The sequence below is a fragment of the Ailuropoda melanoleuca genome, chromosome 12, assembly GCF_002007445.2.
Source record: "Ailuropoda melanoleuca isolate Jingjing chromosome 12, ASM200744v2, whole genome shotgun sequence".
Lineage (NCBI taxonomy): Eukaryota > Metazoa > Chordata > Mammalia > Carnivora > Ursidae > Ailuropoda > Ailuropoda melanoleuca.
Window position 1 is genome coordinate 33798830 of NC_048229.1, and position 26993 is coordinate 33825822.

General features: G+C 56.0%; 1 protein-coding gene across 3 annotated transcripts; it reads right to left on the reverse strand.

Moving 5' to 3' along the window:
- Nucleotides 1-388: 388 nt before the first annotated feature.
- Nucleotides 389-26987, reverse strand: NECTIN2 (nectin cell adhesion molecule 2). Of its 3 annotated transcripts, XM_002924235.4 has the most exons (9): nt 26701-26987; nt 16170-16565; nt 13135-13431; nt 12211-12328; nt 11289-11437; nt 4658-4811; nt 2359-2422; nt 2131-2217; nt 389-1479 (listed from the first exon to the last, which is right to left on the reverse strand). In XM_002924235.4, the coding sequence occupies exons 1-9, from the start codon at nt 26786-26788 to the stop codon at nt 1213-1215; spliced, it is 1620 nt and encodes a 539-aa protein (XP_002924281.1). In that variant the 5' UTR covers nt 26789-26987; the 3' UTR covers nt 389-1212. The 3 variants fall into 3 exon arrangements, with proteins under 3 accessions (XP_002924281.1, XP_034494140.1, XP_011229379.1); XM_034638249.1 differs by lacking the exon at nt 2359-2422; XM_011231077.3 differs by lacking the exons at nt 389-1479; nt 2131-2217; nt 2359-2422; nt 4658-4811 and adding an exon at nt 6894-7601.
- Nucleotides 26988-26993: the final 6 nt, after the last annotated feature.

The window sequence follows — 26993 nt, forward strand, 5'->3', positions numbered from 1 at the left end:
CCTCTTCTTACTTGCCATTTATCCTTTAAACCTGGGTCCCTCAAACTGAATTACTGCCATTTCTATCTTGATGTTCCGTTTATTTCCGTCCGTCACCCATTAGACTGCCGTTCCTTGTCATTAGCCACCATGCCCTGGACTCCTCCCCCTCTCATTATCCATCATTATGTTTTTGGTTTACGCATTTTTGCTCATTATCCCCTCACTTAATTAAAAATTTTTTATATCTTTGGCCCTTTTGGTTTTTTTGCCTGTAAGCCATCTTGACCTCTAGCCTACTGATTTCCTTCAGCTCTAGGCGCCTTATTTGTTTTTCATCATGTCCTACCCCCATCCCCTTCATATCCCACAGAAAACACAAATTGACATCCGGTAAAAGTATAAATTCAGATTTTGTAGGAAATGCTATATTAAAAAAACAGTGTTATATCCCCAGCCTCCAATACCCCCCCCCCCCCCCCGGCCAGGAGATTTTTGGGTCCCATCTCACTGGGCAGGAGTAAAAGGACTCAGTAGTCTTCAAATAACAGCAAATTCTTCTTCTAAGGCTGGGGCCGGAAAGGCACACCCCATGAGGCTTACCCCATCTAGTCCTGGACTGGGGCTTAATTCCCTGTAGACAGGAATTGGGGTAGTGGGGGCTCAGGGAAGGGTCTGGGCCCTGAGACTCCTGCCTGCAGGAGGGAGGAGATGGGGAAGCTCTGCCTTGGGCCGGGGATTCCCTTTCCTCTTGCCTTTGGGGAACACAGGATGGGGAGGGGGTGAGTGGGGCTCTGCTGCCTGGAGGGCTCAGGTCTGAGCAACAGGGTACCCCCAACACCTACCCCAGCAGAACTATTGAGATTTTACTGCCTGAGGACAACTCAGAGGTCTGGGGTCTTCTTTGGGATTTGGGGGAGTCTGGAGATGATGGGACGTGAGAGGTATGATTTAAGGTCTTAGGAGTCCTTAGGTCAGAGGCTGTGCAGGAACATACTCCCCCACCCCCATGTGAGATAAGGTTACCAGGTTTCTGTTGTCATTACTGGTTTCTCTGGGTCAGAGATCATGGATTAGAGGTCACAGTGGAGCCACCAAGGCAGAAGTCAAAGATGAGATGCATTTTTGTGTGTTAACATACTGTGGTCTTGTCAGAGGTCAGGGGGCACTAGATCCCTGGCAGAAAGTGGAGGAATCAAAAAGTGAAAGGTGAGAGGCCAGGGCCATGGCAGCTCACACATACATGGCTCGGGACATGACAAAGCCTTTGCTCTGGTAGGAATCAGAGGGGCTGGAGTAGGACAGGGCATCATAGATGGGGTTGATATTATCTAGATAGTCTTCCTCCTCTTCCTCATCATCCTCTAAGTCCAGGGCAACCCCCTCCACAGCCGGTGGCCCTGGAGGCACCAGGATGGGGGACCCCAGGCCCGTGGCCCCCAGGAGCAGGGGCCCCGACCGCTCTTCCAAGGTGGGCAGCTCATGATATCGAGGCATATCCTGGGGGCAGAGAAGGAAAAAGAGCCTGAGGTCATCTCCTGTGCATGACACAGAATCCCAATCTGCCCCTTGACCCCCAAATCCTGACCATCTTCTTATGCCAACCAGACCTGACCTCATCCCTTGTCGGCCTGGGGGGAATTTGCCTGGAGCAATCATATGGCTAGTCCCAGCTCAAAACCCAGAGCGTTAGTCCTGGGCCTCTCCTTTGTCTTTTGATCCCTGACCACAAGCCTTTCTCCATGAACCTTTGACTTCAATCTTGACCTCAACTACTTAACCTTAAGCCCTAAGGAGCTCCTTGAACCTTGATTTGTCTCAACTTCAATATCTGACCCCTGACATCCAACAGACCACGGAAGGGAATGACAATCAGTTTTGTCTCATCTCCAGGCACAGTATCTGGCAAATGCCGATGTCCGACCTGAAGTTCAATCTTCACTAAGTGACTTTAACCTCATGTCCTTGGACTTTTTCAACCATGATCTCCCCCACTGAATCCTCAACACATCTTGGTGCTCTAAGCTCTGACTAGAGACACAGCACTGGCCTTGAGTTGTGACCTTTAGTGATTGACCTTTTATGTCAGGAGCTGATCCCTGGCCCTTAAACTCAAACCCCAAACCCACCCCTGCCCTCCCGAGTTCCCACCTGTTCAGCACATGAGACGCCAGCATCAAAGTAGGGGGTCTTGAGTGGGCTGTGCTCTGAGGCCCCAAGCGTGAAGAGCTGGGAAGGCTGCAGGGAAGGAAGAGGGGCAGGTCAGGACCCTCTCACAGCTGGCCTCTCCCATGAGTTCCCCCTCCTAGCCCCGGCCTCAGTGGGGAAAGGTGGGGGTGTGGAGGAGGGGGCAGCCTGGGCTCCAGGGGAAGTGCTTACCATCTCGGGCTCCTCCAGCTTCGCCTTGGGGGTTGGTGGCTTGTATGAGGGAGGCCCCTCCAGACTGTTGGGCAGGACATAGGTCAAGTGGAGTCTCAGACCCGAGAAGCCCTCCTATCCCAGGATCAATGCAGACGCTCTTTTCTCTGCTCGATCTCCCTTTCTGTTGCCCCCCTGTGCCCCCCATGCCCAGCTAACTCCTATTCATCCCATGAATTTATCTTCTTCCAGGAAGCCTCCCTGATCCTCCAGGAGGATTAGGGACTCCTGATATATGGTTATATCTAGCTGTTCTTCCCTCTTGGGGCACTTACTGAGTTTGTATCTGAAACATTATTTTTGATATCATTCAATAACTATCCCACTGTGAGCAATGTGAGGGAAAAAATGAGATCTGTGTCGTCAACAGTGTTCTCAGAAGGAAGTCGGCAAGTATTTGTTTGAAAAATGAATGAGGGGGGGCGCCTGGGTGGCACAGCGGTTAAGCGTCTGCCTTCGGCTCAGGGCGTGATCCCGGCGTTATGGGATCGAGCCACATCAGGCTCTTCCTCTGTGAGCCTGCTTCTTCCTCTCCCACTCCCCCTGCTTGTGTTCCCTCTCTCGCTGGCTATCTCTATCTCTGTTGAATAAAGAAATTAAAAAAAAAATCTTTAAAAAAAAAAAAAGAAAAATGAATGAGGGGCACCTGGGTGGTGGTGCAGTCGGTTAAGTGTCCAACTCTTGGTTTTGGCTCGGGTTGTGAACTCGGGGTTGTGGGATCAAGCCCTGTGTGTGGGGGGGTCTGCACTCAGTGTGGAGTCTGCTTGGGATTCTCCCTCTCCCTCTGCCCTGCCCGCTTGTGCTCTCTCTCAATAAATAAATCTTTGTGGAAAAAAAAAAGAATAGATGAAATGCTTTCCTGTCCTCCAAACTATATGAAAATCCCCTCTTTATACATACCATAGACCACAGCATCCTGTATGCATCAAGATGAGTGTCTACCATGTCTCCGATCCCCAGCTCAGATGTCACCTCCCCCAGGAAGCCTTCCCTGACCCTCCAGGCTGCATCAGGTGCCCTCTCTGGCCTCTCACAGCTCTCTCAGCTTTTCTAGCCCATCTCTGCCACTCTCTAGGGATGGGTCTGTCTCTTCCAGACTGTGAGCCCCAGGAGGGCAGGGCCAGGGCCATCTCAGGTACCACTGGCTATCAGCACTGGGCTGGGCATAGGAAGTTGATAGCAAGTTGTTGGTTTAAACTGACTAGATGTTAAAGATGGAGGGTCAGAAATTTCCTTGTGCATCAGAATAACTCACGGAGCTTGTTATAAGTACAGATTCCAAGTCCTTCTTGTAAAAGTTCTGATTCAATAGGTTTGGTGTAAGCTCAGGAATCTGCATTTTTAACAAGTGTCCCTACCCCTGCCACACACACACACACACACACACACACACATACATCGGGTAGTGTTACTTCACAATCATTTTGCCCCCCAAATGCTCACTTGATGGGTGAATTTCAGCAAGTGACTTCAGCTCTCTGGACCTGTTTCCTCTTTGATAAAATGGGTATCATTAGCTCACTGTGAGAATTTCTGTTTCCATGATGTATTTTTGTGTGGGAACACTTTAAAAATGTTTGTCTCATCATTGCATTTCTAACCTCCATGGCTGGCCCTGAGTCAGTACTTTCTGAATACTTGTTGAATCAATGAACGGATGTGAGGCTTCATTAAGGTCACACATGTAAAATGCATTTCGTTGAGTCTGGCACACAACAAGTGCTCTACACAGAGGAGTATGGTTAGTTCTCCCCCAATATCCAGCCTCCTTCTTTCTCATACTGAGAGATTTTAGCAGGGCACATGGCTGCCCAGATAAAGACTACATTTCCCAGCTCCCCCTGCAGCTGGTGTACCACGTGACCAGGTTCTGGCCAATGGGAAGTGAGGTGAAGTGATGGGTTCCCTTGCAGGGCAGCTCACTGCCCTCTATTTGTCTCCCCCCTGGCAGGAATGGGGGCTTTGACTCCAGGATGGCCATATCTGGTTGTCAAGTAGGTAGACAGTGCTAGAAGAATGGGGAGCCATCTTGGAATGTGAGTGAAAGGAAGGTTGAGCAACAAGGTAGCAGGAGCCTGGGCTCTGATGGCTTCACAGAGCATAGCTGTCGTACCCACACTTTATGGGAGACAGAAATAAACTCCCCTCTCCACCCCATTTAAGTCACAGTTATTTGGGGTCACTCCCCCTATCCCCACCCCTTGGGCTTCCCAATTTTGGGATCCCCTCCTCCACCCACTTCTCGGGGCCCATCACTCACTCATCCTCCTCCTCTGCCCCCTGCAGCCTCTGCTCTTTCCGCTGCTGCCGGCAGATGAGGATGCCCGTGGCGACCACAGCAGTAGCAATGATGGCAGCGATGATGCCCCCAATGATGCCACCGGTGGCCCCCGCACCTGCTGTGTTGGGGGTCTCTGCAAGAAGAGGCACAGTGTCAGGGGGTGTCCGGGAGAAAGCCACAGCTCCTTATTCCTAAGTCATCACCCATCTGCCTACCTCCTCTCCCTAGTCCTTACTGAGCATTTGTTGGGTGCCAGTGGTGAACAAAACATAGAGAAGTCCCCGCTCCCATGGAACATCTGTTCAGGCTGGGCAGAGAGATCAACAGCACAATGGCTAACATGCCAGGTGGCAGTAAAGGGATCGAGGGTAAAAACATAGAGTGGGGAAGGTGGTAAGAAGTGACAGAGTGGGGGACCCCAAGGGTCATCAGAGAGAGACTTCCTGTAAGGTGGCATTTGAGCAAGACCTGAAGGAGCCGTAGGGGGTGAGCCATGAGGAAATGAGAGTAGTCCAGGCACAGGAAACAGCCAGCGCAAAATCCCTGGGGAGGAAGCCTCGTGTTACTTCGAAGGAACAGCAAGGAGACAGAGAAGGGGGGCGGAGAGGAGGGAAGGGAGGTGATGGGGCAGAGCTTAGAGGTGCAGAACGGTGGGTATTCTGGGATCAGGATCAGAACTCTTCATTCATTACAGGGAATGGTGTCATCCTGGGCAGAGGATGTGACTCCTCCAACCTAACAGGAAAAGGGATGGAGAGAAGCTATGGCCCCCTGGGCCTCTTGGTTGTAGCCCTTCTCTATCCCTGATGTCACCTGTTTACTTGCCAATTTCCACACCACACTGGGAGCTCCAAGGGGCACGGTCTGGGGCATGGCTGGGGTTCGCTAGACGTGCAAGGAGGGGCCCAGCGCGGGTGCTCCAGGACCCACCCCACGCCAGACTGTCCAAATTTCCCACCCCTGCCTGCCGGTGCTTCCCTCCCATCTTGGGGAGGAGACATGCGGGACCTGGGGGGGGGGCGGGGTGACAAGACAATAAACCACCGGAGGAAACCGCACGTGTGCAAAAGCCGCACCCACAGGCACCACCCTCGGTCAGCCCCCTTGCCCGGATGAGAAGATACAGTTGCCCAGAGGAAGAATGTCTGGGTCCCTGGTTTCCACAACTTCCTGCTCCACAGCCTGGCGGCCTCGGGAGGGCTTCAAGTTGGGGGGGGGGGAGAGCTGTAATTGCCGCATCGCTCAGTTCACACATAGCCATCCTGAAAGTACTGTTATTCCTGGTTTTATTGACTGCACGCCTCCCGGCGGGGAGGTGGGGGGGACGGGGCCACACCTGCCTGAGTCACCTCTGTGTCCCTGGCAGAGTAAGTAGAAGTCAATACTTGTGGGAAATGAAGGCCCTAAGCCCCACCTGGCGGCTCAGAGTGCGCATTCCAGCCACGCCCTCACGGTCCCCCCACCGGCAGCCCCACTTATCTTAAGAGAGGGGGCCGTGGGGTGCTCGGGATAGCAGGGGTGACTGGGACCGAACCCGGCCCCTCCCACTCCCCCACCTCATTCCCAGGCCTGGGTTTGGGAGATTTTCTAGTTGGGGGAGCCGGGAGAGGGATACAGAGCTGCAGCCCCTCCCTTTGAATCACTGAAAACCCCCTTGGGATCAGGGCAAGAGGAAGAAGGCTGAAAAGGCCACTGTCCAGTGTCATCAAGATGGGACTTTTCTGGTTTCTTAATACCTCCACCTCCCCTGGATCCTCAGGGCCCAGAGAACACGGTGGGGGGGGGGGCTCCCTCCCTCCCTCCCTCCGTCCTGAGATCCTCAGCAACCCCAGGTCAAGTTTGCGCTTCGCCCCCTCCCCACAAGGGCCCAGAAGTCCAGGTTCCCTGTCCTGTTCTGGGGAGCTCTGGGCTCTCACCAGTTTGGCTATCCAACCCCCTCCCCAGAAAGGCAGCTTCAGTCCTGGGACCCCCCCCAACCCCCACCCAAGTCCAACCTTCCCAGCTTCTAAGCCCAGAAACCAGTGATAGTGCCGGTCGCACTGGCCTTGGGGGTCTCAGGCATCCAGCATGACCGTGAATGATCCAAGTAGTCAAAGCCCCCCCCACCCCGGCCTCCCAAGTCTAGCCCCCATCAGGCTCCCACCCCCTGGGACCTAGCAGTCCCTGTCCCACCCCCCAGTGAGGGGGTCTGATGTATTACAAGACACCCCCGATGTTTTCCTCCAAGGCGTTTATTAACTCCTGAGTGTCACGGGGCGGGGCAGGCCAGAGCCAAAAACAAGTTCTCTTGGCGAGAGGTCCTCTCTGGGTCTCCATGACCGAGCTCCCCCGGGGCCTCCCCTTCCCCATGCAGCCCTGGAGACAGAAGTCCAGTGTGTGATTCCAGCTCCCTCCCAGTCCCAGGGAAGTGGGAGGGAGCATTTGAGCTCCAGTGTCGTCCAGAAAAAACGAGTCCAACCAGTCTGGAACCCTTTGGCTGGCGTGGCTGGCTCTGTTTCTGTCTCTGTCTGTCTGTCTCGGGGTCACACGTAAATTGCCCGCCGTGAAATGAGGGAGCCGTCCAGCTGGGACTCCATGTCGTCCTCGAGAGCCTTGGGTGGAGGCAACATGAGACCTTCCTCTGCCTTCTCCTCCTCGTCCTCCTCGTCCTCCTCATCCTTGCCTTCTGGCTTCAGGGGACCAGGGGCAGTTGGCGTCCAGAAGACGGGGCCCCCATTCCCAAACACCTGAGTTTTTGGATCGTAGGGTCCTCCTCCACTGCTGTCTCCTCCTCCTCCTCCTCCAGGGCTCTTCCTTCTCCTCCTCACCCTCAGCAAGATGAAGGCCAAGGACCCCCCAGCCAGAAGCAGGAGCACCAGCAGTGTCCCCCCCACGGCCCCCCACACCACTGGACCCACATCTCGGGGCGAGGCCCGGGGTGTGTCTGAGGAGAGAGAAGGAGGGGTGAGAGAGAGAGAAAGGGAGACACGAGGTCAAGAGGACACATCTGTGGGGGGGAAGGGCACAGGGGCAGCGACAACGACAGGAGAACTGGGGAGGTGACTCTGGGCAGAAGACGGAGGAGGTTGCAGGGCAGGGAGAACCCATCTGTTCTATGCTACACACACTGGACACTTTGTACAGGGGAGGGGGGGAGCTTGCCAACTGGTGGCCCCCAGATGTGTTTCCTTATACCTGCACAGGGTTTTTCAAAAATTAAACTTGCTAACATTGCAAAAACCAGGCGATTTCACCAAAAAAAAAAAATTCCAGATTTCTTTTGGGGAAAAAGAAACTCAGATCAGGCCACACCAACCTCTCATCTCCACCCGGTGACGGGCAGTGGCTGAGTGATGGCTGGCTCCCTGGATCGGAACAGGGGTTCCACTCCTGGCCACCTGGTCACTGAACGAGATGTCATAGGCATCTGAGTTTGTGACCCGCTCGGGACGGACTGGGGGGGATCCTCCCAAGAGCTCTGAGGTTAGGGTCCTGGCATCTTGGGTGGATGTAGCCAGGAAGCGGCAGAGCTGGATTTGGGCTCAAGACTGTCAGATTCCAAAGCCCTTTGGACTTGAGAGGAGGCGGAAAGAAGGGGGAGGGTCCTCCTGATAAACCCCTCCCCCTTGGAAGTGGCTGGGAGCCCCTGGTCCAGGCGATGAGGCCTGCCTCCTGTCTGGGCCATGTCCCCAGTTGTGGAAAATGGGGCTCAGGAAGCCCACAGTCCCGACCTCTCCCTCTTGGCTAGTGCTCCCAGCATTGGCCCAGCAGCTGGGAGGGGAGAGGTCTGGGGGAGGTGGAGAAGGAAGCCAGGGAGTGTTAAGGGTGCAGGGGGGCAGGAGAGATGGGGGTGGGTCTGGGCCCCACACCAGGAATAGACATTGATACAGTTTGAAGCTAGAACCATTTTATACATGCCCCTTCCCCCACCCCTGCATGCGGGCTCTGATGGGGAGAAATCCACTTACACCTAAACCCCTCCTCCCCACACCCTGCACACGGGAGGGGCTGGGACTCAGGGTCCTGAGGGCACCTGTTTCTCCAGGTGTTTCTTTTAAGAGTGGTGTTTTCACATAGAGCTAGGACCCCGCTGCCAAATATATTTTGTGATTTTACAGGGAGCAGTAAAAAAAAAAAAAGGTAGAATAGAAAAAGCATATCCCAAGTAGGAAGGGTAAGTACTATTCTGTGAAACATTTTTTTTTCTGGAATACACGTCTATACCGGTACACTGGTTAGAGGCATGACAGTCTTCTTACTGGGAATGCCCATCAGTGACGTCCGGGAACCTGTCTCGGCGCATGTTGGAATGTTTATCTGTGTTTCTGGAGGTGGTATTTTGGAGCTGGTGGGTGTGTTCCCGAGTCTGTGGGTCAAAAGTTCTCCAAGTCTCCCCGAGGCGCTGTCTAGCCTGTGGCAGCGCAGGTGTACCTATGGTTGTGCTAATGTGAACCCCAAACCACGTGTCCATGACCGCAGGTCTGGGTCTGGATGTGTGCGGGAATGCGATGATTCTCTGAGACCCTCTGGAATTGACTCAAGAGCTGGGAGTGAGGGGCGCCTGGGGGGCTCCGTCGGTGAAGCGTCTGCCTTCGGCTCAGGTCCTGATCCCAGGCTCCTTGGATCGAGTCCTGCATCGGGCTCCCTGCGGAGGAGGGGTGCCTTTGCACGGGGCTGAGTCTCTCTCTGGGGGGTGTGATTCTACATGTTCCACTCCCCGCTGCGGGCGCCCGCACGCACACGCACACCCACCCCCAGTTCCTGACAGGGCTGAATATGTTTTACAGGGTGAATACTGATGAAGGGCTTAACTCCGAAGCTGGTGTGTTCTCTGGGTGGGGGTGGGGGGGGTGGCTTCTGGAGAGGGACATCCCTGGGATTTCTGTGTGTTTGAAGGGGGTTTAGGGGGTGCCCATATGTTTGTGGTTGTGTATTCCTTTGATGACCCTTAGGTATGACCGCATCTGTGTTTTGCAGGCCCCGCCCCTTCCAGGTGCCTCCTGACTGCGCACGGGGTGACCAGTTTCTTGGGTGTATATCTGGGGTAGAGGTTCAGGGGCTGGATTTCCAGCCGGGCATCTTGCCGGGTGGGCGGAGCTTACCCTCCTCTGGGTGTGTCTTCAAGGGCGGGGACTGAGTCTTGTTCACCACTGTATCCCCAACATCAAGGGGGAACGCTTGGCAAAGAGGAACCCTCAACAAATATTTGTCGGATGACGATCTGCTGAAAGCAGCAGGGTTTCTGGAGAGTTTCGGGGGCGTGCATCTCTGAGAATGTCTTCGAGGTTCTTCGTGCGTGTCTGCGTGTGAGTGACGGTTTCTGCGCGCGCAATTGTTGCCGTCCGCACGTCTGCGTGTTAGTGTCTCCCTCCAGGGGTGTGTGTTTGTGCACCTGAGCGTGTCAGCCTCGCTGAGGGCAGGCCAAGTGTCTCTCTGGGTGTGCTGCTTGGGATAGTGGTTCCGAGCAGCTATGTCATAGCTCCGGGGTCTGTTTCCATCTGTTTCCAGGGGTGCGTGCGTGCATGTGTGCGCGTACATGTGCACACGTGCCTGCGGTGTAAGCTTATGTCTCAGGAAGGGGATCTGCTTGTCTGTCTCTGGCCATGGCGCCCATCTCCAGGTGTGTGTGGGTGTGTCCATCCTCACACTTGTGTGCGTTTGTCTTTGGTCACGTTTCTGATGGCCCCCTTCCTCTCCACCAAGGCCACTACTCCTGGTGTTGTGTGTTTGCGTGGGCGTGCTGCGTGGACGGTCGCGCTGGGAGGGTGTTTCCAAGAAAAGTTTTTTCAGGTACACGTGGCATCCTGGGGGGCTCTGGCCGGGAGTCACCTGGCTCTGCTCTCTTGAGGTGCATGTCTTGGTGACAGTGGGTCTGAGTGTGCGGGTTGTTTTGGGTGAGTTTCTGTTCTGATTCCAATGCCATCTCAAAGCACAGAGTACGTCTCTGGAGATGTGGGTCCCCTGGCTGTGGCATGAAGGGGACTCTGTTCCCAGCCCTGGGGTCCCTGTGTCTGTGTCCCAGGGCACACGGCCTCCCTCCAGGCGTGTGGGTCTACAGTTGTGATTTCAACCCCATTTCCATCAGCAGGCTGGCTTTGTTCTTTTCTGCTTCTGTCTCGGGGCTCATCTGAGTGTGAGTTCCTATCAGGGAGACTCAGAGAACTTTCGACCCATAGACACATCAGCTGCCATTTCCAAAACAGCCCCCTAGAAACACAAATGTTCCAACACACTGGAAAACTGATTTCCTGATGTGACTTGACCAGCACTCACTGTAAGAGATCAGTATTCAAATGCGTTTGTTTCTGTCTGTCTAGGGTTTGTGTCTCTCCAACTGGAGCCTGGGGCAATGTCCCTGGGTCTCTTCCTGGAGACTCTTTCCAGGCCTCTAGTTTCTAGAAAGCCCCCAGGGGAGGCCTCATCCTCCTGATTCTTCTTCAGTGCCTACCCTGTCATCCCAATCCAGATCCCACCTGGGGGCAAGAGAGAAAAGCCACATTGACCTCCTTTCTCATCGGCGAGGCGGGTCTGAATCCCTCCCCAGGCCGGCGGCACAGCCTCCCCCAACGCAGCCCCGGAACCCAGAAGGGAGGAACACTTGGGGAGCTGACCACCTCCAAGACCCGCTCACCTCGCACGAGGACCACCTGCTCAGCGCGACCCGTGCCCACGGCGTTGGTGACCGTGCAGATGAACGTGGTGTTGACCAGTTTGTCCACTGAGTGGATGATCAGCTGGGGGCCCTGGGCTACCGCTGAAGCCGGGAAGACGCCTGCTGTCCTGGAAGGTGGGGGGGGGGTCACCGGAGGGGGACATCAGCGGAGCACAGGCCTGGTCCCCGATGACACAGACTTCAACAGCCAAGCTCCAGGGACATAAAGGCTAATGTTCAAAACCCTACACTGGCAGCTCTGTCCTTCCGGAGGACTCAGGGTCGGGTCCTGGAGGCTCCTCCCTCAGACCCGGGGTCCAGGCCCCCAGCCCCTCCTCCCTCAGACCCAGGAGTCCAGACTCCCAGACCCTTCCTCCCTCAGACCCAAGGGTCCAGGCCCCCAGCCCCTCCTCCCTCAGACCCAAGGGTCCAGGCCCCCAGCCCCTCCTCCCTCAGACCCAGGAGTCCAGGCCTCCAGCCCCCTCCTCCCTCAGACCCAGGAGTCCAGGCCCCCAGCTCCTCCTCCCTCAGACCCAGGAGTCCAGACTCCCAGCCCCTTCCTCCCTCAGACCCAGGAGTCCAGACCCCCAGCCCCCTCCTCCCTCAGACCCAGGAGTCCAGGCCCCCAGCTTCTCCTCCCTCAGACCCAGGAGTCCAGACTCCCAGCCCCTTCCTCCCTCAGACCCAAGGGTCCAGGCCCCCAGCCCCTTCCTCCCTCAGACCCAAGGGTCCAGGTCCCCAGCTCCTCCTTCCTCAGACCCAGAAGTCCGGACCCTCAGCCCCCTCTTGACTCAGACCCAGGAGTCCAGGCCCCAAACCTCTCCTCCCTCAGACAGAGGAGTCTCAACCCGAAATCCCCTCCTCCCTCAGACCCAGGTGTCCGGGTCCACCCAGGACTCACGTGCTCCAGTCATAGCCTGTGGGCTCCGGTTTGCTGCGGACGTCACAGCTCAGGGTGGCCTCGCTGCGGCCGAGGTACCAGTTGTCATCATAGCCGGAGATGGAGACCTCAGGGGGGTCTGGAGGAAATGGGGGCACTAGCTCAGAGACAGGGAGAGTCCCAGAAGAGGGGATAAGTTGGCAGAGAGATGGGAACCCTAAAGAAATGAGGGGGGTTGGCAGGAGGCAGACCCACAGAGACTGTCTGGGACAAATCGGTTCAGGCTACATCGGGGGCGGGGGGTGAGTGCAGACACCGTCCAGGGATGCCACCTGGCTCATTCCGATAAAGTTACTGTTCCACGCCAGCTGCGTCTGAGGGAGCCACAGAGATAATGCCTGTTATTTCTGCCATGCCCAGAGCAGAGAAAGGAATTGGCTCCCCAGAGGCACTGCCTGGGGAGCTAGCGTGGCGAAGGCTGAGTTGGGGGCTGGCGTGTGTTTGGACAGGGCGAAGGAGAGCTGGTTAAGTTACTCTCTGGCTGGGTCCTTGGGATAATATTGGGGGTAACGATGTAGGCAGTTTTTGCAGTTTGCCAATTTCCTTGGTGTAAATCCTCCCCAGTGGTCAATTTCAAGCTGTCAATGTGACTTCACCGGATGTGGGATTGGGACAAAATGTATAAAATTGGCCCTTGCGAACCCATTCCAGCTTACCCCTGATTGTGGCAGGAAGGAGAGAGCCTAGCGTAGCCAGCGTAGGCATGGGGGGGGGGCAGGGGGTAGATGTTGCCCAGGGGAGCCAGTATAGACACTAGGCAGGAAGGCAGTGCAAAATTTGGCCCGGAGGGCTGATGCAGACAACACTGAGGCAGAGTGTAGACAGTGCCCTAGAGAAGCCAGTGTAGACAATACTGGGGATGCACTCACATCCCGATACACTCACAGCGTACGGAGAGGGTAACAGGCAGCAGGATGGGCTCCTCAAAGCTCTCGTGCTCCACTTTGCAGGTGACCTTGACGCCATCTACTCGGCTCAAGGGCACCAAGGTGTATCGGCTGGTGACGGTGAATGTGCCGGGCACGGGCCCTGACATCTGGCTCTGTCTGCCCTCCCCGTCCAGGGACGAGACCCAGGAGATCCGGGCGGGGGGGCGGCCCCCCTCAGAGACACAGCGGGCCACTGGCATGGGTTCCAGGCTGAGCGTGACCTCCTGCGTTTCGGCGTGATTCTGGGGCTGTGCTGGGGAGAGCAATGGAGGGGGTACGTCACTCCTCACCTGCGGTCCTTCCCCAGACACCCCAGCAATGGGGCTGAGCATGAAGCCCTGACCGCCGGGGCTCAAATCCCACTTCTGCTGCTTAGCAGTGGCATGGCTTTGGTCAAGCCATTTCCCAGCTCTGTACCTCAGTTTCCTCTTTTGTAAAATGGGGAGAATTAAAATGCCCACCTCGTAGGGCTGTCGGGCAGACTTAATTGGTATATAAGGCCCTCTGGACAGTGCCTGGCGCTCCCTATGCTGAGTGTGTGCTGGGATACTATTCTGTCTGTTCTCTTCTGCCAGAAAAGCAGGCACAGTGTCCAAAAGCCTGGAAAAGGCTGAGTTTTTTTTTTTCAAAAAAGCCAAAGCAGAATAATGCAGTTCAAAGGTCCAGCTCAAAAGGCCTCCCACTTCTTTCCTGTAATCACCAGTAGATGGTGGTGCCGGAAGTGGGATAAAGGTTGCAGAGATTCCCAAAGCTGGAAAATTCTTTGCCCTTTTCACCCATCTTCCTGGAAAACATGGAAAGATATTGGGAGGGAAATGACAAAACGTCCATGAGGAATAACCCCACAGTTAGAACCAGACTGTCCTGAGTTCTGCCTCATGGCTCCGGCTGCCCCGTGGGCCTCTCTGGCTTTCTCCTGAGCTCCTTGATGTGTTATGGCCTCCCCTCCTACCCTCCTTCCCCCGCCTTCTCTCCTGACTGCCACAGCCTCCGATGGCCTCCCTACACTGTCTCTGGTCTCCCGCCCATCTGTCCTCTGACCACTCCGTGCACGTGCCCCATGGCCCCTCAGTCCCTGCTCCCATCCACTTCAGGGTCTTGGTGACCATGTGCCTGGAAGGCTCTGGGCCTCCGTTCTTCTTAGCTTGCTCTTCCTCCTCCTGCAGATCCAGGCTTCACTTCCTCAAGGGAACTTCCCTGACATGACTCCCCCTTTTAGGGGCACTCCCATCACCCACTCCTCCATGAAAGCAGAGGTCTGGCTGCTCTGTTCCACGCTCCTGCCCCGGGAGGAAGACGGTGGGAGGCAGGGGCTCTCTATGCATCTCTTGAACGGAACCCATGACGGCACAGGGAGAGACCTTTGAGAGGGGTGGTGAGGTGGAGATCTGTGCTTTGAATTATGCAAAACAACTGGGGTTTCAGGCTCCCTTAAAAAGGGAAGCCTTTTCCCAGGGACGGTACAGGGTAGATTTCTCAAACCCTCTGGGGCTGAAGATTGCGTCCAGAGCGATGTGGCTTCTGGGACATTGCTGGGGGAAGGTGGGATCCCAGGCCAATGCCCAAGATTTAGAAAGACGTAGGATCTTTCAAAAAAAAAAAAAAGAAAAGAAAAGAAAAGAAAAGAAAAAGGAAAAAACAAGCCTTTCCTAAGTCTTCCCCATTTTGTCAAAAGGCTGTGCTGGTTACCCCCCACCCCTGCTGAAGCCAGGAGGCTTCATCGCACCCACTCCTCCCACTCCCACAGCGCCTGCCCTTGATGAAGTCCAGCCGCCTTGCCTCTCTGCCTAGGAGGCTGTCGCAGTCTGGCCCTGTTGGTTTTCCTGCCCCATTGGGGGGTCACTCAAGCCCTGGCCACACAGCCTCCTTTCTGTTCCTGGAACATGCCAAGCTCGCCCCCATGTCCTGGCTATTCCACATGCTATTCCCTCTCTGTGTGCATCCATTCCTCTGCTTGAGGACACGTGTCCGCGGGTGACTCCTTACACTTCAGGACTTGACGAAGAGGGTTTGCTGACTGTTCTGCCTAGAAGGGACCACCGGGCCGCTTACTCTGAGGAGTATCACAACATCCTGGCGTTCCCTTTGTCTGCTACTTTGATTGTTCCCTGGCATAACCGCTAATGTATTTCCAAAGTCCGACCTCTTCTTGCTACCGCAACTGCCCCCACCTTGGTCTAGTTGCCATTACCTCCTGCCCTGTGGTCCCTGAGCTTCCACCCTTGCCCGCAAATGCAGCCAGAAGGAGCCTGTGACAACCAAAGCCAGATCACACCTGTCCCCTGCTCAGAACTTCCCACAGTTCCTGTTCTCTCAGGCCAACAGCCGAAGTTTTCATGTGGCCCACGAGGCTGTCTGTGATCCGTGGCCCCCCATCATCTTCTTGACCTTGTCCCCTCCTACTTTCCCTGTATTCACAAGCCTCTGGCCACACTGACTTCCTTGCTCTTTCTCAAATGCACCCTGCCACAGGGCCTTTGCACTTGCCATTCCCTCTGCCTGGAATCCTCTTCCTTTACATAGCCCTACAGGGCTCCCTCATCTTCTTCTAGTTTTTGTTCAGATTTTACCAGACCTCCCTAGCCACAATTGTAACCTGTCCCCCTCCAGCTTCCGTAGCACCTATAACCACCTGAACCCCTCCTATTTTTCTTATTGATGTTATTCACTCTCTGGCACCCCCTTATTGAAGTATTAGCCCCAGTAGGGCAGGGAGCTCTCTCTTACTCACTGCTTTCCTCCTAGAGCCTAGAATAGTGCCCGGCACACAGAATGTGCTCAATGTATATTTCTGAATGCCTTGTGGCCTGCTGTGACCTCAACTGGCAGGACAGAGTCTGACACGCAGCAGGCACTTAACGGTTATTTGCTAACTGACCAAAGACCACAGGGAAAGTCAATATTACAGCTGGAGCAGAGAGAGAAACAGATCCACAGGGGGGCTTTCCCCCATGACGCCTCTCCCCTCCTTCTTCCCTCCCCACTGCTCACCTATGGCTCTGAGCCAGGTCACCCCCCGACTGGTGCCGCTGGGAAAGGTGGCAAACTCGCAGGTATAGTTGCCCTCATCCTCCACGGTCAGTCCCCGGAGGGCCAGCGTGGCATCCCGCAGTTCTATCTCTGTGCCCTGCCTGGTCCCCGTGCTCTGCCCAGCCGTCACAAAGGACAGCCGCTCTTCGCCGGGCTTTGGGCCGCGGAAGCTGGGACCGTAGGAAGGGTGAAAAGCAGCCACGCTCTTGCTGGTCCCGGCTGCGTCCACGTGCAGCCATGTCACCTGCGAGACTCGGACTTCAGGTCCAGGAGGCAGCAGGTGGCACGGCAGCTGCACGGTGCCCCCCAGGTAGCCCCGGACCTCGGGTGGCACTCGAACTTGCACATCCTGGGCTCCTGGAGAGAAAGGAGAGAGACAGAGAGAGAGCGGTGGGTGAGGGAAGGACCCAGACACCTCCAGGCCTGGCGGGGCCATCACTCAAGGGGCCCCACTGGGAAATGCAGGCCCCAAATGCCATGCAGGAGCCTTTGTGGGGTCCCCATTCCAAAAGGGCCATCCAGGAAACCCCTTTTTATGGAAAACTAGGGATATAGGAGTCTGGACTAGATTATAGGCTATTCTGGAATTTTTGCTAATATTCTTAAGCACGGTGATTCAATTGTAGGCGTGTGGCATTCCTGCATCTCAGAAGATACAGGGCTGCACCATGTCTGCAACATATTCTCAAATGGGTCGGCAAAACCGAAACAAGCTACAGAGAAAGCCATGAAGACAATGTGGCAAAATGTAACACACTGTCGAGTCTGGCAGGAGACGGGGAGGAAGGCTCCTGAGCTGTTCCCACAACATATACCCACCTGTACGCTTGGGCACTTCCATTTTAAAATGTTGGGAGAAAAAAAGAATCCCCTTCAGAAATAAATCAATAAAAAAAATAAATAAGCCTATCACAAAATAAAATTTTTTAAAGATTGTATTTATTTGAGAGAGAGAGAGAGAGGGATCACAAGTAGGCAGAATGGAAGGCAGAGGGAGAGAGAGAAGCAGGCTCCCCACTGAGCAGAGAGCCTGGCGCAGGGCTGGATCCCAGGACCCTGGGATCGAGTCCAGCATCCGGCTCCCTGCTCAGCGGAGAATCTGCTTCTCCCTCTGCCTCTGCCCCTCCCCCTGCTCCTACTCACACACNCAGCTTTATTGAGATATACTTCCACTCACCCATTGAAAGTGTCCAATTTAGGACGCCTGGGGGGCTCAGTCGGTTAAGTGTCTGCCTTCAGCTCAGGTCATGATCCCAGGGTCCTGGGATCGAGTCCAGCATCCGGCTCCCTGCTCAGCGGAGAATCTGCTTCTCCCTCTGCCTCTGCCCCTCCCCCTGCTCCTACTCACACACTCTCTCCCCCTCTCAAATAATCTTTAAAAAAAAAAAAAGGGTGTCCAATTCAATCGCTTTTTTATATTCCTAAGAGTCGCTGCATATAGTGTCTGTCACTAGAATCAATTTCAGGGCATGTTTGTACTTCCCCCAAGAAACCCTGTACCTATCATCAGTCCCTCCCCATTCCCCCTTCTCCCAGCCCCTGCCAACCACTCCTCCACTTGGTCTCTACAGATCTGCCTCTTTGAGACATTTCACATAAATGGACTCATACGCTACGTGGCCTCTATGACTAGCTTCCTTTACTTAGCACCATGTTTTCAAGGTCCAGCCGTGCAATAGCGTGAGTCAGTGCTTTGTTCTCTTTTTATAGCTGAATAATATTCCATTGTCTGGACGCACCATGTTCCCTTTATCTGCTCATCAGCGCAGACACTGGGGTTGTTCCCACTTTTTGCCGATCATGAATAAAGCTGCTATGAACACGTACATTCATGTTTTTGTGTGAATGTATACTCTCTTTTCTCACTTTCTTAAAAATATATATTCTCTTTTCTCACTTATCTTTTCTCACTTTCTTAAAAAAAGGCTTTATTTATTTATGAGAGAAAGAAAGAGAGCAAGCACGTGCAAGCAGGGGGAAGGGCAGAGAGAGAGAGAGGCAGAGAATCTCAAGCTGACTCGGCCCTGAGCTCGGAGCCAGATGCGGGGCTCGATCCCACAACCCTGAGATCACCACCTGATCTGAAACCAGAAGTCGGACTCTTCACTGACTGAGCCACCCAGACGCCCCTTGTTTTCGCACTTTTTTTTTTTAAGGTTGTCGGAGATAGAGAGAGAGCACAAGCAGGGAGAGCGGCAGGCAGAGGGAGAGGAAGAAGCAGGCTCCCCGCTGAGCAGAGAGCCTGGCACAGGGCTCGATGCCAGGACCCCGGGGTCACGACCTGAGCCAAAGGCAGACGCCCAACCGACCAAGCCACCTAGGCGTCCCATGTTTTCTCACTTTTAATAAAGACCAGGATAAAGGGGAATGTTGCTCTGTCGTGCAAGGTGGGACGGCATGGGGACCGAGGGCAGACTGCCTGGGTTCGAGTCCCGGCTCCACCACGCGCTGCCTATGTGACTTTGAGCAAGTCATTTAACCTCTCTGTGCCTTGGTTTCCTCAGCCGTAAAATGAGGATGATCACGGGCCCACCTCCTAGGGCTGTTATAACGATTAAAGAATATTCGTGGGGCACTTAGCACGGGGGCCACAGGAAACAGGAGATGAGTGTTAAATAAAGGCCAGCCAGGTGAGTATAATTACAAGTGGCTCCTGACATTCAGCCTCGAGGCAGGTCAAGGGCACGAGCCCTGTGTAAGGGGCACAACGGCTGCCCAGCTGTCCTTGACTGAGGTGGGGGGTGGGGAGCGTGTGTGGCTGCCGGCCCCATGCGGGAACCCAGGAAGCATTAGCAGGAGAGGGTCCCCAGCAGAAGGCAGTCCCACCAGCAGGGCCAGTTCCAGAAACTTTGGGAGAGAAGCCATCGGTCAAGACCACTGCGTCATAGATATACCATCTCGTGGAATTCCCACACATGTCCGCAAACAGCCCGAGAGTTAAACAGCCTCCCCTGTGGACAGGCCACGCTACAGAGTGGGGGACCCCTGAGCAGGCTGTCATGGACTTCCTGCTGGCTCAGTCCCTTTCCAGGTAGGTGACCATATTTCTGGACCTAACTTCCTCCATCTGTAAAATGGTGATGTTCAAGCTACCCTGCGGGGTCCCCTGTGATGTTTCCATGAAATGATTTGCTCCCATCAGTGCTTTGCATGGTGAGTCCAACAGCGGCTGTCAGCCGCTCGCCGCAGCCCAAATCCGGCTTCACTTGTATTTACTTTGGGCCCACACAGCGTTGTTTCAAACACGACCTAGGGCTCAGTAAGCTACTAACCCACCAAAGCGTCTGGCGATTCAATGTCAGACAAAAAGTCAGGACGTGGGGCTCCTGGGGGTCCCCAGCTGGGTGGAGCTGAGGAAAGCCTTCCTTTTCCTTCAGAGGCCAGCACCCTTCACCCACCTGGCCTCCCAAGGCACTGAGTGTGGGACAAGGGTCCCCGAAGGCTCTGCCCCTTTCTAGCTGGGTGAGGAGGGACGGGCACTCTGTCAGAAGCCATCCGGCCTCGTGAGCTCTGGAGGGATCCAAGGAGGGTGGGGCCAAGGAGTCAGGTTCTCTCCTTTAAGGCAAGTGGGAGCCCTTGAGGGTTCCTCAGCTGGACAATGACTAGGCTTAAACCAAGGGAAACTGAAGGGCAGGTGGAGCTGGATGGAAACCTGGCCAGCCAGCAAAAAGTCCTGACTAGGGCTCAGGAGAAGACCTAGAGGTCCAGATGCAGACTGGGCGCAGGGCAAGAGGCTAACTCCTTGATGGGAACTTAGAACTGAAAGGGATTTAGTGGTGGGGGGCGGGGAGGAACTGGAATCTGCTCCCATCCCATGCGAGTTCTCGCAACAATGAGTGGCTCAGCAAAGAGGTCTTGGGTGCTAGAGGGTCGGCCCCTGTGGACGCGATGCCTATCTTGTTCCCTGCTGTGCCCCCAGAGTGTACACCAGGGTCTCGCATGTAGTAGGTGCCCGGGGGGGCTCAGTCGGTGAAGCATCCGACTCTCTCGATTTGGGCTCAGGTTGTGATCTCAGGGTTGTGAGATCGCGCCCCACGTGGGGCTCCGTGCTCAGCAAGGAGTCTGCTTGAGATTCTTTCCCTCTGCTCCCTCCCCTGCGTGCCCATGCGCCCGCTGTCTTTCTCTCAAATAAATAAATAAATCCTTAAAAAAAAATATATATATATACCACCAAATTAATATCTGGCTCTGTGCTGAGTGCGGGTGCGGCAGAAGCGACAGGACAAGTCAGGTGCTTGCTCTCCAAGAGCTGACAATGTGGCGGGGAGACAAATGTCGCACCAATAGGCATCACTGAGGATGCCAGGAAGACTGAAGGGGAGGGGGTGTGGGGATAAGAACCCAGAGCCGAGGCCTGACCCATCCGAGGCCTGACCCATCCGAGGCAGGCCGGGAGGGCTTCCTGAAGGAGATTCGATTCCTTTTCCAGGGAACCGGAGCTCAGGCCCACAGAGCCCCCCCCCCACCTTTGGGCCCCTGGGTCCCTTTGGGGACCCAGATTTCCCATTCTAAGGCAGGCCTTGTGATCACAGGATGTCTGTATCTTCTGAGCAAGACGGCCCTCCCGGATCTAGGGTCATTACTCAGCACTGCCTGCTTGAGAGGATTTAAAAAACCCACTCTTAGATGTGGCTGGGTGGCTCAGTAGGTGAAGCGTCTGCCTTTGGCTCAGGTCATGATCTCAGGGTCCTGGGATCGAGTCCTGCATCGGGCTCCCTGCTCAGTGGGGAGCCTGTTTCTCCCTCTGCCTGCTGCTCCCCCTGCTTGTGCTCTCTCTCCATCAAATAAATAAAATCTTGAAAAAAAAAAAAAAAAAAACAACCCCACTCTTAGCTTCTTGGGGGCAGAATCCTCAGGCAGGTCTTTCATCCACAACATTCTGCCCCAGGGGGCCCGGCGCCCCGCCCCCTGCACCGCATTTCCTCTGCAGAGCCCTGGGCCCCATCTCCCACCCCGACTTTCAGGACTCCCTGGAGCTTCCCCCCCCCGCAGGGATTCTTTGCCCCCCTTAGGCTCACAAGCTATGCCCTCAGCATCCACAACAGAGATGGGCTCCTAGGGGACGCTCCATAGTCATCAAATGCATGAGGTTCTAAAATCCTCTGGCTTGGCCATCCAGAGCATCCATCCGGTGGCTCCCCTCACTCGGGAAAGAAACTCAAGCCTTTACAGCGGCCCACAAGCCCTGCATGATCTTCGGAATCCTCTTTCTCGCCTGTCTCCCACCCTCTCCCCTGGGCTCACCTGCCCCAGCCACACCGCCCCCCCCACTGTTCCTCAGACATGCCAGGCAAGCCCCACCCCAGGGCCTTTGCTCTTGGTCCCTCACGCTGGAATGCTTTTACCCCCCATGTCCCCACGGCGCCCTCCCTCACCTCCTTCAGGTCTTTGCTCCGCTAGGCACCCCCTGACCATCCCAATGATAATAACGACCCCCCCACCGTGGGCCCTGCTTCCTTTTCCTCAAGGCACCTGACGTGTCTTCCCCACAAGAACATCAGGGCCCAGGGGCAGAGATCTTTGTTCGCTAATATGACTCCAGAGCCTAGCATGGTGCCTGGCACACTACAGGAGCTCCATCAATATGAGGAATGAATGAATGAATGAATGAATGAATGGGATGAAGGTGGAGAAACAGCAGTGTGCCCGATCACAAGGCTGAGGCTAAGTTAGGAGTCTGAGTGCCACAGAGAGTCACACCCAGTGGGGCGGGGGCAGGGGGAGGTGTGTGCTTCTGCCCACAGCCCTCAGAACGGGATGGGGCAGGGACCTGGGGGTGCTGGGGCTGTGAGGACGAGGGATGAGCCAGATCGGAGGCCAGTTCAGCAGGTGGAAGGGCTGGGACACAAGGCCAGCAGGCTGTGGGAGTTAGGGGCGCAGGGGTGGGCCTGGCCTGGAATTAGAATCCTAGCGGGGTGCCTGGGTGGTACAGCGGTTAAGCATCTGCCTTCGGCTCAGGGCGTGATCCCTGCATTATGGGATCGAGCCCCACATCAGGCTCCTCCGCTATGAGCCTGCTTCTTCCTCTCCCACTCCCCCAGCTTGTGTTCCCTCTCTCACTGGCTGTCTCTATCTCTGTCAAATAAATAAATAAAATCTTAAAAAAAAAAAAAAAAAAAAGAATCCTAGCATCCCCTGTGCTGCTGGGTGGGTGTCGGCGCCCTGACCTTGGCTGGCACCACAGTGGGGGAGAGTATGGCCCTGGGAACACGGACCTCACTCAGCTTCCCTCACCAGCAAGCCAGACTGGTGACAGCTTCAATGAGGAGTCCACCGCGTCCCCAGACACGCTTCTTCTCCCTACTGTCCCGGGCCGCGGGCTTCCTGGTGGCAGAGCATTGTACGAGCCCAGCAGGAAACTGTGAGGGACAGAGACAGAGCCCAAGACCCTGAGATCTGGGGAAGGGTAGATCAAGGCAGAGAGGTGAGTGCATAGGGACAGCACACCAGACAAGTAGGGGGCTGGGGGCCCGGACTCCTGGGCTCCTGCCTGGCTGGCTCCTCAGGGCTTGGCTCACTCCCTCCTGACCCATAAACACTGTGACCTGCCCTGTAGGGCGTGGCGGGACTGGAGCAGGCCCTTGAAGGCCGGCGTGCTTTGAGCACTGGCCGCAGCTGCTGCCTCAGCCACCTTGCTAATTAATTAATTGCATTAATCACAGTGCCCACCCCCACAGCGGACATCCGGGAGCCGGTCGGGGGTGGGGGGTGAGCACCAGCAGGAGCAGCAGACAGGATGTGGGGCTCTCAGGCTGTGCCCAGGATTTCTGCACCTGCGTCCCTGTCTCCCCCAGTCACCTCTCAGATGGCGGTTATCACTCCCTTCCCCAGGCTGAGATTTCCCTGCCTTTCTGCAGGGGCTCGACCACCCTGAAGGCTTTGTCTATGGGGTCTGGTATTTCTGGGGGTGAGTCTCTAGGTCTGCTCTTCCTGGAGGAGCCATTTGGACAGAAAGAAGCGTTCACATACCGTCTACACGTGCCTCAAATACGTTTCCGGCCACGAGACTCTGGCCTCCCTCTTGCAGGTCCTGTCACTTTGATCTCCTGAGTCTCTCTCTGCATCTGGTTCCTGAGCCCTGAGTCAGGTCCTATGTTGCCTCCACCTCCTAGGGGCTCTGGTCTCTGCCTCCATCTCTCTCAGAGTCTCTGCTTTCCGTGTCTCTCACATTCTCTCTAATAGCTTTATTGGGACGTAATTCCCATAACCATCCAATCCACCCACTGGAAGCGCACAGTTCGGTGACATCGGGATACTCATACACTATATTCATATACTAACTACTCAGGGGCAGTTTATTCACAGACTTGGGTCTCCATCACACTGCAGCCCATCTCAGAACTTCACTAGCCCAGGAAGATCGCCCGCACCCTTAGCTGTTCTCATATTCTCTCTCCTCTACGTCTGACATCTGAGAGCCCAGTCTCCCTGGGTCTGGGTCTCCTCGCTCCCTGCATTGACTCCTGGGCTCTCTATAATCTCTCGGGGTTTCTGGGGTACATCTCTCAGGGTCTCTGACCCTGGGAACCCCCTGCCTTCTAGGTGTCCCCATTTCTGCCCATCTCTCCACATCTCTGACACACTTTCCCTATGCCTGGGCCATTTCCTTGGGTCTCTCTTCTCCTCCCCCTCCTGCTCCGTTTCTCAGCATCGCTGGGACATTAAAAATGTAACAGCGTCCCTGGTGGGGCGGAGGAGCTGGCCGTGCCTAACTCCCTGTCCCTCCTATGTCCACCGCTCCCTGTGGCCCCCACATACTACTGGCCTTGAGGCTCACCTATGCCCTGACCTCCCTGGGTCATGACATCTCCATCACTGATGGCTGGGGGCTTTGGGGCTCCCGGCCTATCACCAAATCTCTAACTCTCTTCTTAGGCGGTTCTTGCCTTTATTCTGGTGTCTGTCCAGCTCCCTCCCCCTCCCCTGCCTTTCTCTGTCCCTTCTCAGTAGTTTTCTGTGCCACCCCTGTGGACTGTAATTCATTCTCCCCATCTCTGGGTTCCATTCTAGTGTTTGTCTCTGACCCCATCCCTAAATTTGTTTCAGATGCATGCTCCATGGGCTTCTGTCCCCATCCCTGTATCTCTATCCTCTCCATGTATCCCTCCCCCTTCCCCTCCCCCCTCCCTGCTCCCTCCAGTGAGCAGACCCACCCCTCTTCGCTGCCCAGTCCCCTTCCCTAACAAGAAGAGACAGCAGGGCCGCCGTCCCCTCTTTTCCCATCCCCCTCCAATACCGTGGGGCTGCCTGGCTGACAAGGATGAGCAGTGAAAGCTGGGGAGGATCCAGCTGGAGGCCCAGGCGGTGCACCCTCTGTCTGAGGAGGCCAAGGAGGGGGAAGGCTGAGGAGCTAGAGACAGGTAAAGAGAGGTGGATGGAAAGGAAAGGGAGAAAGAGCTCTGTGAGAGATGAGAGCCAGAGGAGCAGAGAGAGGTGAGAAATGAAGAGGGGAAAGATGGGGGGGGCAGGGAGAGAGGGAGGGAGGCAGAGAGAAAAGCAGGGAGCGTAGGTGCAAGGATGAGGGGTCAGGAAAGGCGAAGGCCCCCTACCCAGGTGCTAAGAGCTTTCATATGGGATTAGCGGGAGCGCTGAATCCTCCCAATGGCCCTGCAGGGAAGGAGTTACTATCTCAGTTTTACAAAGGAGGAAATGGAGGCTCAGAGGCACCCAGTGGAGCAGAGCCAAGAAAGGCCCTGAAGTCTGCAGTCCGGCTTCCTGGGGACTGGCTGTGGACCCCAAGAAAGAGGCTTGCCCTTCTTGAAACCTCTGTGTCCCCATCTGCAAAATGGGAACAGGAATAGGATGGGTCTCCCAGGGAGATCTAGAAGCCTCCATGGCATCGCGCATCGCGTCAAAGCCTGGCTCAAGGTCAGGTGGGTTCTGAGCACTTCCCCAGGAGCGGCAGGTTGTGACCTCATCTCCCTATCTCTGACACCAAGGGAGAGGCAGTGCCCAGCTCTGAGTGAAGGCTGGGATACAACTCAGAGACATGCTGGGAAAAATAAGGTCAGAGAGGTAACCAGGGCTCCCCCAAGACGCCCTCCCCCCACCCTCCCCAGCCCCCGCCTACACTTTCTGGGAAAACCCTTGGGAAACTCCAATATCCAGAGTTTCTAGCTGGGAATAAACAGCCCGGTCACCTGAAAGGGGAGGGGCCAGAACCTCCTTCACCTGTTTCCTCCCAGCCCCTCCCTCCTCTGAGAGCTGCGCCCTCCCTCAAGCGGGCTGAGGGGAATAGGAGGGGGCTGGTGGGCAGAGCGGAGGGAGAGGCGGGGGATCAGGGCGGCGTTGCTCCGAGGACAAGGGCGCGACCAGAGGAAAGATAAGGTCCCGAAACCTGGGAGTCCGGAACCGGGAGCCGGGAGAGCGCCCGCCCCTGCCGCCCGGGTTCAGCTAAAGTGAAACTGGTAAAACTTCCCCAGGGACATCCCAGCCGACGGCTCACAAGGCGAGGGAAGGGTCCCAGCCTGCGGAACTCAGCCTTTCTTTCGGCCTGGGACGCCCCCGACCGAGCTCCAGCTTCCAGATAGAGCCTCTGGCCCTAAATTACATCTAGAAGCCAAGAACAGGGTCCCCCGCCCACATTTCATATCGGGATTTCAGAAGACATTCCAATATGCACAATTAAATCTGAAGCCCACGGGATAGAGCCTCTTCCTCCACCTCCCCCCCCATTTTACCGGGGACCCAGGAGACAGAGCCCCCTGCTCACGATCTGGAACCAAGTTTGAGCCCTGTCTGCCGCCAATTTGACCAGGACCCAGTACACATAGCCTGTAGCCTTCATTCTGCCTGGGACTCAGGAGACAGAGCCCCCAGCCCCTAATTTTTCTGGGGCCCAGGAGCCAGGCCCCAGCCCCTTGTTTTCTGGGTCCCAAGAGTCAGAGCCTTCATCTCCCTGAGGCCCAGGGTTGGAGCCGTCAGGCCCTTCCCCAGGTCGCCGGAACTCATCCTTGGCCCTCCAAGGAACCCAAAGTCCGAGCTCCCGGCCCCTCTGGAGGACCTGGACATCTGGCTCCCTGCCCCCAATTCTCCCGAGGCCTCAGACGCCCAGCCCTGGGAGAAGGAAAATGGGGATGGTCTTGTCTCATCGCGACCCTCCCGCTGGGGGAGGGGGGGAGAAATTCCCCACATGCCTGAGGGGGTAAGCGGAGACGGAACCCCAGATCCGGTTGACAGCTCCGTGCGAGGTGGGGAGGGGGTCGCGAACACTCGGATTTAACCCTTTTAGTGTTAGAATCTGAGGAAGGGGGAGGGGTAACCGAGAAGTCCGTGTAGGCTGGGGAGTTGGGATAAAGAAAGGTGATGGGGGGAGAAGGCTCCAGAGAGGAAAGGGTCAGAGTCGGTAGGGGTCAGCCAGGAAGAGGGCTCGGGAGAGGGGGCTCGGTGAACTGGGGGTGGAGCGGGGAAGGTGCTCAGGCTTCCCCCACTCGGAAGGTGGGGAAGGGATTGGGTCCGCGTGGGGTGGGGGTGGGCGTCTGCGGTTTCTCACCGATTTCCCGGAGCAGCAGCAGCAGCAGCGGCAGGAGCGGCAGCGTCGGCGACGATCTCGACGGCGGGAAGGCTGCGGCCCGGGCCATGGGGGGCCCGGGGAGGGACTGGGCCCGGGCGGGGGCCTGCGGGCCACTCCGTGAGCGCCAATCGTCTGGGCGATAGAACAGGTGCCTGAGGGGCTCCGGCTCCCGGCCGGTTCCCTCCCGCTCTACTCTCGCAGCTCTGCTCTCGGGGCCGGGATCTCCCCGCTTGGTGCCCCCGGCCCCAGGCTTCTCTCCAGCAGCTTGGACT